The sequence below is a fragment of the Hetaerina americana genome, unplaced genomic scaffold (assembly GCF_022747635.1).
Source record: "Hetaerina americana unplaced genomic scaffold, ioHetAmer1.1.p SCAF_5, whole genome shotgun sequence".
NCBI lineage: Eukaryota > Metazoa > Arthropoda > Insecta > Odonata > Calopterygidae > Hetaerina > Hetaerina americana.
The window spans coordinates 19896168-19908516 of NW_027287095.1; the positions used below are offsets into that span (position 1 = coordinate 19896168).

The window sequence follows — 12349 nt, forward strand, 5'->3', positions numbered from 1 at the left end:
TCGCGGACGCCGACCGAGCAGTGCGCACTTTTATGCCTTGAGTCGTTCGCTCCCGTCGCCCAGTCGACGCCTTGCTCTACGCCGCGCCAGATCGGATGCCCACCCCTGTCGACCCCCCCCGCTGTCCCCTCGTGTGTGTGCCGCGCCGGATATACGCCCACGGACCGACGGAGATTCTTCCCTCCCGCAGCCAAGATCCACGCTCCCCTATGTGCGCCGCGGCCAGTGTCATCATGCCGCGATCTTTCCTGATCAAGAAGCAGAACTACAGCCACTGCCCGCTCAAGAAGAGGCCCGTTGTGGTGGTGCTCGGGGACGCTGGAGGCAGCGGTAAGTAACCTTACCTCTATGGGTCAGAGTGCCCTTTCGGTCCTGGGGAGGGGCTTCCCCCCGCGCATTCAGAGTTAGGATTAAATTGCCTCATTCGTTTGGGTCTCGTCTTAACGCACGTCGTGTTTCCGGCGACGAAACTACGGCCGTCCCGTGGGTTGGCATGCGTCCCGCCGGCACTCTAGTCTCGCCCCGACACTTCGTTGGGCGTCCGCGACCGGGGTCGTCCCCGGACGGCGGCCGTGGTGCTCCGCCGGTAAATCGGACCCTGCACCATTTGAGAGCGACATATTTGGGGAACACCTGCAATCACGGGTGAACGAAGGATGAGCATGAAGCAATTTGTTGCATTAAGGGCGGTTGAAATTAACGGAAATTACGACACTAGCGCGGGTTTCTATGGTAGTGAATATCCTTCTGGGTCCACGTGGACAATTGACGATTAGTGTTTGTTCGCAGTTTAAACATAGTGAGGGCGTCATGGTTTTGGGGGGTGGCGTGCCGACCGGTAGGCCCGAGGTTCGACTACCGTCGCGTAACCGGTCATCACCCACCGTCACCCCTGCTGGCGACCCGTGGGCGGAGGCCCACGACGCCTACACCTCGCCCCGCCACGGCAAATGGGGGTGTCGGGTCATTATGGATTAGTCGGCCATCATTAGTCTCATCAGTTTCTTTCCTCGAGGTTCCAACGGTCGCACGTGATCCTTGTCGTTGATGTGATCACGGCTTTCGCAAGAGGAAGAAGATTCCTTAAAACTGCTCCCCACTGTTATGTGTTTTCTTTCCTTTAAATTCACCTCTCTGTAGTCTTTACATTGCGGCGCAAAAAACCATTCCCTCTCAATGTTGGATTTCAACTCGAACGATTTTTCATTTGATTAACAGTCGTGCCTGTAATCTCCGCGCTTCATTGCCGCCCGACTCCAATTATCAGATGACTATGTGACCCTTTCTGTTCCTTGATTGCGCTTTTTTCGCGATGCGGACAGCTGTGACCACTGCGGTCAATGTGTGAATGCCGGCCGTCCCTTGCTCCCAAGTCGTCCGCCTTGCCGCAAGGACTCCGGGCAACATTGCCTTTCCGCAAGGTGCTGGTGCTGCTAGGAAGGGTGCACATCCTTTTGGTTCCCATTACTTGGAAAACGTTGTGTACATAGTTCTCACAAGCTTGCCCGGAAATGGAAATTGCCGATTTCTATCGTTTTGCGGATGTGATTACAGCTGCGATCTTTTAATGGCGTTCGTTTCTTGTTTGCGGTTGATCCTCGGCTGTTGTTGTTTTTGTGTGGCTAAGAGAAGTATACCTGCACCTTTGAAAGTGGTCCATATTTTGGCGTGTTTATTTCTTCAGTGATTTTAAATAGTTCCTCTGGATATCTCTGCTATGCGCAACGCTTTTCTCTGTGTCCTGGGGCACGGTGCGCAATAGGGCAAGGGTCGAAGGACGAGTGATTCGGCCCAACTCTGTTCGGCTCATCAAGGGGTGGGATGTGCACCTACAGATAACAAGGGTTTCACTTCGTAAGTGTTTACGAGAGTTGAAGAAGGGACTCATAGGAAAATCATCGGTTGGCTTGCAAAGGGATAGAAACTCCTACGGAATCCTCGAACAGGCGATTGAAGGGAAGCGACCCGAGGAGTGAGCATCTGTCCCCTCCTCCTCAAATCTCATCTTCAATCCTTAATATCCTCAATCCACTCTCTATTAGCCCTAATTCGCCATTCGCACTACCCTCGTTGTAATAACAGAATTAATATATTTTTTTATTATTATATGTAGCCTCGGATAACACATTTAGGTAAAAATTCCTATCGGCCATCCGCCAAAATAATTATAATCGGGTACTATTGGAGCATTCAACTGATGAGAGACCAATGAAATTGACGGAACCGCGTCCCGTAAGACATGGTCGAGCAGCCCTGCGGCCCGCGAGCAGAGCTAGCTGCGACGCGACCGCCGCGAGTGGCCACCGGAAGCGAACCCCGTCCTCCAGGGGACCACCCACGCGGCACGGGGCGCCGACGGACGCAGCATCGCCGTGAGAGGGAAGGGGGGGTGGGGGTGAGAGTCACGAGCGAAGCGGGGGCGACCCAGATTATACAGTTATACCGACGCCGAGCGGGGCGTGGTCCAGCCCCCTCCCCCCGCGCTCTCTCACTCTCCGGAGAGAGAGGATATATATCTGTCCGCCCCCGCCCGCCCCCGTTGCCAAGGCGGTGGTCCCGTGCTGCGTAGAGGCCAGGAAACCATCCCCCCCGTCATGTATGGACCCCCCCTCCACTATCGGGACTGCCCTAGCGATGCTCCCTCTCCAATGCGGGGCACACCCCCCCTCTCCTTCTACTTCATCCGAGCGTCCCTTCGCCCGATGGATGTCCGCATATCCAAGGGTCGCATTATGGGCGCCCAAGTGTGCTGCTGACTTTTTTCTCGCACCACCATCAACGAAGTCCTGTTCTTTTCTGTGTAACTGCGTTGCCGCCCGCCAGGAAGTTGGATCTGCCACCCATACACCATCGCTACCGATGCATGGGCCGCGATACTACGCCGATATTTAATCGATCAGCGTTGGCGATGAATCTACAATAATTACTAGGATCCTCCTTGAGGTCTCTTAACATACAACGAAAAAGTTCATTTTTTTCGGATACTTATTGGTGATCCACAGCTGAAGACAATTAATTATTTATTTTCATTTTCAAGCAGTCCAAATAAAACATGTAGATAAGGGGAAGAAGAAAGGAAGATTGGACGAGAGGGCTTGGTATAACCCTAATTTTCATCACTGAGCATTCTCGTTTCTATTTATTTGTATTTTTGAGTACCTGGCAAGCCATCGCTAGGGTCTGATTCCTTCTCGTTCGTGGAAAAAATAACTTATATATCTGCACTGCTAACACGAGTAAGACTGTAGATCGAGAATTGTCAATCAGTATTGTGACCCGTCTCCCCTTCTGCCCCTTCTGGGACTGCGGTTGACTCATGAAAACTCGTATTTTTTTCGCCTAGTACCCTGTGAGCCACCGCTAGACTGTGTGAAATTCGTTGTTATGACTGCCGACACTTTCTGAGGGTGTGATGGTGTGTTGATAAGCAACTTAGTAAACACTGCTCCACGGCCTGAATGCGAACTTATTTTACTTTGAAGGTTGTTGTCAAAATTTCGTAAGGAGCAGAATCATTTTTAAAAAATCCACTTCGACATTACCTTCGGAATTCGAATCATTACCTTCTAAATATAATGCAACGTGCTTTATGTCAAATTAAGAAACTTTAAAATTAACTCGTAATTTCCCGTCATCGGAGCGGTCTCAAAAACTTTCATAATTTGCATCAAATTAATGCTGTGTGGGCAATCCCAATATTTCACCGGAGCGCCTTGGAAACGGCTTGAGCAAAATTAACATTCTGTCCCTTTGGTGTTCGTCCTCCACCGGATAAGTGCCCCGTCTTTGCCTCCGCCGCCTCGCCCCTACAAATCCCTTCCTACGCCTCCCCTCCATCAACCCCCTCCTCACCGCACAACACGCACTCGCCCTCTCCCCTTACACTCAAAACCCCCGCCCAATCCCTCTCGTATATCCTCATTAAAGTTTTTCGGCTTAAATATTTATCTCGAGACTACAAATCTCGTGGAATCCAGGAATCAGTCCTTAAATTCTCAGCTTCGTACATTAAAATATTTTCATAATTTTCAAGAGTGTTGTATATTTATGCTTGATATTTAGTATTTAGTACCCTGCCATCCACCGTGGCCGGACAATTTAATTCTAATTCATTATAGTTCGCGGAATAAATGACATCTGAAATCTATCTGTTCTACACTTGATCTCTCTAATTTTATTGACTGATCTCTCCTACCGTAATAAGATGGGGGTAATAAGAGGGGGCGGGGGCGCTTAATTGCGTCATAAAATTTTAAAGGTTAAGGAAATTAGGGCAAAGATCAACAAGGCCTCTGAGAACAATCTAGGCCTCATTTAGAATATGTTGCTAGTACATGGGGTCCTCACGAATTAGGATTGAGTGCCGAATTGGATCGCGTGCAGTGTAGAGGAGCTAGATTAGTAAAACGTTGTTCTGATAAACTTGGTTACTTTTCCAAAATAATAGAGCCGCTGGGTTGGCATTCACTCACGGAGCGACGGTTAAATTTCAGATTAAATCTCTTGCATAAAGGGAAGGACGTTTCTTTAGCAGTGATGCTGAAAATATGTTTTACCCCCATCGTACTACGGTAGGATGGGTCATGTCAATAGAATTAGAGAAATCAGGTGTAGAACAGATAGATTTAAGATGCCATTTTTTCGATGAACAATAAGGGACATAATAACATTGTCCGACCGCGGTAGGGTCATGTTAGGATTAACAGTCGAGAGCGTATTCACCCGCTTCCACACACCCCAGCGGTGGCTTGAAAGGTACTAAAATAAATAAATAAAACCGTTAATTTTAGTACTAGTATGTGCACGTACTAAATCCACCTTCTGCTCCCTCAATTCTCATATCATCTCAGTCGTACGCGGGCCAAAACGGCTTTCAGCTGTCTTTGTTCAGCGTTCTAATACGTAATTCAATATTTCCAGTTTTTGTTCAATACTATGAGTCAATCTTCTCTCCTAATATCTCATGAGGTTACATGTATTATGAGGTAGATATTTTAGTGCCCTGCGATCTAAGACATTTAACCTTGAAAGCGACGCGTATTTTCTGTTAGTATTTTGATATTATGAAAATTTGTCTTAAAAGCAACCGTTTTCTCTGAATTAAGAAACTGAGTCTCCCGAGTTTATCGGGAGAGTTACAATGTATGCGTATGTAAGCAGTGGGGCGATATCCCCGAAACCCTAGCGCGTATAAGGTTCACGAAAGAATCACGTGTGATATGTAACCAATCTTGCAACAATGAACATGTATACTTTTTAAGTAAGCCGGTGATGGATCAGGGGTGGAGTCTTCGTTGGTTTTCCACCGGGTCAGCGTGCCAGCTGCCAACCTTTCGATGACAAATTTACTGAAGACTTCGAAGAATAATGCTTAAGAGACATCCTTCAAATGTATCAAAGAAATTCAATATGTAATCACTCCTTTTTTTACTTATATAAACCCTGAAAGCCACCGCCAGCGTGTGTGACAGGGGGTGAATACGCACCAGAATAATTTTGTCCGAATATGACTCTACCGCGGTCAAACAATGCTATTGTGATCCCCTATCGTTCGTGGAAAAAATGACATCTTAAATCAATCTTTTTTACACATTATCTCTCTAATTTTTGTAGCTGGATCTCTCCCACCATATTACGATGGGCTAATAATACATTTTCAACATCACTGCTAAAGAGACCTAGCTCCTCTACGCTGCTCGCGATCCAATTCGGCAATGAATCCAACCGCGTATGGATCCCATATACTTAAAACATATTGTAAATAAGGCCTAATCAACGACAGAACATTTCTCTTTGACGTTTTCATCACATTTACCAAGTACTTTTCTAATAAATCGTAATCTTTTGTTAGCTTGTCCACATATTCCCCGAATGTGTTTCGCCCACGAGAGATCGTGAGTGAGGGTTACCCCGAGGTATGTAGTCTAAACATTCCATTTCGGTGTTCCCAATGCAGAAGGATGGGAATTGCTCTTTTTCCAAAAATTTATGACTTCACACGTTTTTTAGGTTTAATTCTACTTGCCAAGTGTCGCACCAGCGCTAGGGCATTTGATAAAGCTACTGTGCCCCCAGGATCACGGATATCACGGTAAAAAACTGCTTCGTCAGCAAATAGTCATATCTTACAAGTGACTACGGAGTCAATGTCGTTAACTTAAAGTAGGAATAAAAGAGGCCCGATAACACTTCCTAGGGAAACACCTAAAGTAACTTCTACTGCATTTGAGCTAACTCCATCTATCACCGTGAACCCGGCCATTCAAAACGTCTTTTAACCAACCCAGGATATTTTTATCCATGCCATATGCTTTTAGCTTTTCGAGTAGTTTACTATAAGGTACTTCGTCGAAGGATTTCTTAAAATCTAGAAAAATCGCGTCCACTGGAACATTGCTCTCTTCGGAAATAAGTATATCATGAACAAAATGCGGAAGTTAATTTACCCTTTCGGAAATCGTGCTGGTTATTTATTAAAATATGTCCTGACTATTGAGGTGTCTAACTATCAATTTGAGGTGTCTAACTATATAATCCATGACCCTGCATCTCATGGATTTGAAGGAAATAGGTCAGTTATTGCTTGGTTCCTCCTTGTCTCCATGTTTAAAAATGGTTGCTACGTTACCCTTGATCCAATCCCTGAGAACCGTGTGGTCTCGAAGGGAAATTTTAAATATGATTTCGAGAAATTGTGCGATTTCTGATGTTTGTTTCTTAAATATACGAGCGAGCATTTGATTGGCCCCGGAGGACTAATTTAGCTCAATATTTTTCAGCAAACATTCTACCGCGGTGGGGTCATGTTCGGGTAAAAATTACTCTGGTGTGTATTCACTCCTGGCACACACCCTAGCGGTGGCTTGCAGGGTACATTGATAAATTATAAAAATAATATTTCAATTAGGGAATCCGTAGGGCGGCAGGATATGTTAAGCTAGGTTCTTCTACTGAGAATGAAAAGATTGGATTCGAAAGATTTTTTTGCATCCTCGTCTTCTTTGAATTAAATCATCATCTCGGCTAACTTAAGATTGCCTTTTCTGACGAAGTGAGTGGAGCGGAAGAGGTCACGGCACCCCCGCGAGGGGGCTCGCCGCCTCGAACAGGTATGGACCCCCTGGGTTCTTGCTCTGAGGCCATTGTGTGTCTCCCCCCCCTTTGGTAGCTCCTACGGTGCGCGGGCAACATCTCACCCCCTCCATGTCAGGTGGCCATTGGGGAGGGGGGTCCAACCGACATTTCAGGAAATACTAGATTGCCGGGCCATCGCCCACCCCTCAATTCTTGAATATCTACTTTAAAGTGCCGGATTTAAACGCTTCCGGAAGTTCCGTCTTCGCAATAGTGCATACGTGTGATAACTTCATCAGCAAAGAAGCTTTTCGAATTCCCTGTCATTCGTGCATAGTGCAAACCTGTAACGGAAACGTTTTCAAATTTATTTGGACTTATCTCTGCGCGACACAGTAACATTTCCTATTTGAGAAAAAAGAAAAAAATTTGAACGAAGGCCCGGAATGATCGAAATGTCTAACATTGAACGACGTCAAGATATTGCCGGCTTCATAGCTTGTACAATCATCACGAGTGTTATATACTCCATCTGGCCCAGAATTTTATAATTTTATGCATTTGTGTGGGATTATGATTTTTCCATCCGCCCTTCTCTTTGTCTTTTATTTCATAAATTTACTGCGCTATAGATCACAATATTTTTCAATAGAAGCCGTATCTATTTACATAAACGAAATACCTTTTCAACCCTCCACAGACCTCTGAGAAAAATTTTTCCGACCACTGTCGCCGTCGAGGCTCTCTGATCGCGGCCCCGCAATCATAATAATAATGAATTCTATGGTCTCGGGCTCAACTTTGTGGAGGTTCATGTTCGTTTAAATGAATATACTTTGTAACTTCCACACAATTTTTATTCGTACTTCCGGTTTCAACGCAACGGCGTCGAAACCGGAAGTACGAATAAAAATTGTGTGGAAGTTACAAAGTATATTCATTTAAACGATAATAATAATGATAAAAAAACGCCTACATTGGGAAGAGATTGAGACTGGATAGTCGCTGCTTCCACCCAACCTCTGACCCATCGTCAATACATATTAAACCCGAAGATTGCTTAACTGCCGCCCTCCTCCGGCGTAAAAACACCGCACACCCCGCGAGAGCTGTTCTCCCCTCCGCATGCCCTCATCAGTTTGTCCATCTGACGTCATTCTCGCACCTCGTCTCTCCCCTTACCTCCTCTTCAGTGTACTCCACACTTACTCCTTCTCCCCGCCCCTTTCATCTTCAGCTTCCGCCTCCAGCACAAGGGCTCGATAGCCCCCTCCTCCCGTTCTTCATTGTCCGCTCTGCTTCTCCGACGAGCCCAGGCCTGCCGATCCACTCACACTCCGCAGCGAACGTCTCCTTCCCAGCCTGCCCCTCTGGAGCACACAGCGCCCCCCCTCCTCCCTGGGGAGCCGCACACCTGATGCGACCGTCGATGTAGTTGTTGTTGTTGGTGCTGCAGGAGGGGCAGCGGTTTTCCCCTTCCGCTGTTCCCCCCTTCAGATCCGTGCACCGAGTCTGGCCAACGGACGGGGGACCGGGGGCGGCCGTTTGTTTTTTAAAGGTTGATTCTGTGGGGGGGGGTCGGGGGAGGGGTCATTTCGAGTCGGTTCTCCGGGGGCTGAGGCACTCTACTAGAGTTGTGCGCATGTGATTCCAGGGAATGGCGATGAAGCCCCTCGTAGGGGTTCGAGAGGGGAGACATTTTGACGGCGCGGATTACTTATGTCCCCTGTGGTTGTTTCGAAACCACAGTTATCACTATTTTACGAGCAATAGACGCCGCTCGGAGAACTGAATGCTTTCATTAAAACAGCAATGCATTTTGCAAATTGCTTATCGACAATATCCCAATACGTGTCCTCTTGGCCCTGGTGGCGCTCTCTTGAAATGACTTCCAACTTCGTCTCTCTCGTCCTACATTTCACTTCCTCCGAAGTACTCCCGGTGATGTCAGCTTTCGGAATGGTATTTACGGGAAGACAAGAGAGACATTTGGTCTGGTTATGGGGTTTCCTGGCATTCCACCACCACTCTGCGTCTTAGAAGGCTCATCGTAATAAATGTAGATGTGGCGTGGGGCCGGAATGTGGATCCATCGCCGTCGAGCGACGGTACTCCCTCTTGGTCTCTGAATTAAATAATGTGGGCAATAAGCACATGACCGTTGTCATTGGCCTGCACCACAGGCGCTAAACACGCCCGACCTTATGGGTGACGCTGCGAAGGCGTCTTCGCATCGCATTTCATTTAAAAATCCACAAATGCAGATCGTTTGCCATGTAACATTCCATCGCCGAGAGCCCCGACTCCAAATCCACGCAGTAGGTGTCGGTCGACCCACGCATATGGTATCAGGTAACCCTACCCTTGCTTCACTTATTCTGAATTCTTTTCTCCACCCCGCATACTACCCAAACTTCTCCGTTCTATGGCGACCTCATGAACGCCCCCTCCACCTACCGCGTTGCCCTTCTTCAGATCTCCACAACACACGAGTCAAACGACTTCGTCTCGACTTTGCTTATTTAACCCACGCGGTCATGAGCCAGTGTATCTCGACATCGTCCGGTCCCCTTCTTGCTAATCTGGCGGAGGGCACAACGTGAACCGATCACGCGCACTCTCTAACGGCGGGTATCGATCGGCTGAGTTGGGCGGCTCGAGATCGGCGTGGCATCATCGCCTCCAGGGCCGCCTCACCCGCGTACGATTTCAAAAGAGGGGCGGACGGGTGGTGGAAAAGGCCGTTGGTCACTGGCCTGAACTCAGTCGGTGGTGCCTCGTTGGAGGACAATGCAACCAGCTTTCCCAAAGAGCGTTCTCCTCCGCGGCAGCGTATGCGGTCCACAGGGGGTCCCCCCCACCTGCCTCTCCCCCCACCACGGGGAGTTGGCCTCCTGATCCCCCTACACCCCTCTCCGCCCTCCCTCGATGAATGATGATGACTCGAAAGCCGTTCCCAACCCCGGCCGGCCCTTGCCCCTGACCCTCACTCTGTCGGTATCGTGGTGAGTGGAGAGAGAGACTTGGGCCTCGAAATCACTTCCGGCAAAAGTTCGCAATGAATGGATGGATCAGAGGCCCTCACGACACTGGGACCCGCGCTCACTTGTTCAATGGCGGCATCACAGACATGATTTTTAGAGCGCACTGCTTTGTATGTCCTTTAGGCCGTATTGCATCGTCCAATATGTCGATACTTATGGGGGAAAGGTGCGGGAGAAAATGATAGAGAACGATTTCGAACCCCTGAGGACACAGATTAGCCGGGAGTTATTTCGGATGCCAATGATAGTTGAGACTGTTGATGGATCCACAATTAAAGGGATTTTTGCAACCGTTAGAGTGTTTTATTTGTTATATGATATTGCTTCCGTAGCTATAATTTCGTTGTCGATAATAGTTGTTCTACATACCATTTTTATATTAAAAATTAATATCAAACATAATTTTTAACGAGTTGATTTTTTTAAGAATGATGAGTTAAACAATTTTGCTTACCCTCTAAAGTAAATTTCAATTTGAATGCTTGCACTATTTTAAAATTAAGATGGCCAAAGCCGGGACTGTTGACCGTCGCTAACGACGATGCTCCAGTCACAGCGCCGTCACATTCAAGGTTCCAAATTTCGCCCATTAAACCTGTCTTCCTCCTCCACAGGCGAAGATGACCACTCGGAGCCCGAGAACCTGAGCACCAAGCCGGAGGACCTGTCGTCGGCCACCGCGCACCACGCCACGCCTCCGCCCGGTCTCACCCCCATCACTAAGGCACCCCGCACCACTACACCACCATCCTCCACACCACCGCACCACGCCTCGCCGCCACAGCAGTCGGCCCCGCCACTCTACTCCACGGGGTACCATGGAGGAGCCTTCACCCCCGTGGGCCACTACGCCAAGCCCGTGGGCGGGCCCCTCGAGCCCCTCAACCTCAACACGGCCGCTGAACACCACCACGCCTCCGCCTACTGGCCCCCGCCACCCCCGCCGCGGGGGGCGGGCTACCACCACCATGCCTACCCCCTGGCCCCCTTTGCCCCCCTCGCCTACGCAGCGCCACCCTCTTACCTCGCACCCCAGCACCACCACCCGGCCACCCAGGGGCCCGCCGGGCGCGGTGAGCCCCCTACCCGCCTGCCCACCTACGTCCCGGCCGCGCGCATCTACGCCCCCGCCTACCTGGCCGCCTCCACGTCCCCCGACCTCCCCGATTACTACGCGCCGCCCCCCCGCTCGTCACCCCTCCTCCCGCACCACCACGCCGCCTCTCCACTCCCGCACCATGCTGCCTCGCCCCTCCCGCACCACCACGCCCCGCCTCCGGCTACTGCCGCCCCTCCGGACGAGAACGCGCGGCCCCCGGCCCCAGAGTTTTGTACTCTGGCGCACGACCCCTCCCCTCCGGTCTCGCCACCGTCTCCGCCACCCTCAGCTGCCGCCTCATCACCCCCAGCCTCGCCCCCGGCCGTCGCGGGGGGTAAGACCTCACCGCCCGCCGCGCGCCACCACTGCCCCGACTGCGCCAAGTCCTACTCCACGTTCTCCGGCCTCTCCAAGCACCGCCAGTTCCACTGCAAGAAGGCCCCTGGTGCCGCCGCCAAGAGGGCCAAGGCTCCGCCCACCCCCTCCGCCCCCGGCGCCACCTTCAGCTGCAAGCACTGCGACAAGACGTACGTTTCACTGGGGGCGCTCAAGATGCACATCCGGACGCACACGCTCCCCTGCGAGTGCAAGCTGTGCGGCAAGGCGTTTTCACGGCCCTGGCTGCTCCAGGGCCACATCCGCACGCATACGGGCGAGAAGCCGTTCGCCTGCCCGCACTGCCGCCGTGCCTTCGCCGACCGCTCCAACCTCCGCGCCCACCTGCAGACGCACTCCGACGTCAAGAAGTACTCGTGCCCCCGGTGCGCGCGCACCTTCTCGCGGATGTCGCTGCTGGCCAAGCACGCTGATGGCGGCGGGTGCGGCGACGGCCCCCGGAGACCCGACGAGGAGCGGCGCCAGTGATGAACGCCTCCCCTCGCTCCGATACACACGCCTTTGAGAGAGGCCTTTGTTTATTGAATAATTTATCGCGTCTATCTGTGGTGAATGGCGCCAATCTCAATGTATAGAGTGGTAAGATTCCACCAGGGATGTTTTTTTTCAGATATCGCCCTTAAAGGGAATATTTTTATTATAAATAATTCCAAGAAGTGTTTAATATAAATGTATGTAGTTGTGTGTTGAATGTATGCTATATATATATATATATATATATATATATATATGGCAT

At 50.0% G+C, this 12349-nt stretch overlaps 1 protein-coding gene across 1 annotated transcript; it reads left to right on the forward strand.

Annotated features, from left to right (window-relative positions):
- Nucleotides 1–233: 233 nt before the first annotated feature.
- LOC139693547 (zinc finger protein SNAI2-like) lies at nucleotides 234–12081 on the forward strand. Its single transcript, XM_071591748.1, has 2 exons — nucleotides 234–330; nucleotides 10733–12081. Exons 1-2 carry the CDS (start codon nucleotides 234–236, stop codon nucleotides 12079–12081), a joined length of 1446 nt encoding a protein of 481 aa, XP_071447849.1.
- The last annotated feature ends 268 nt before the right edge of the window (nucleotides 12082–12349 follow it).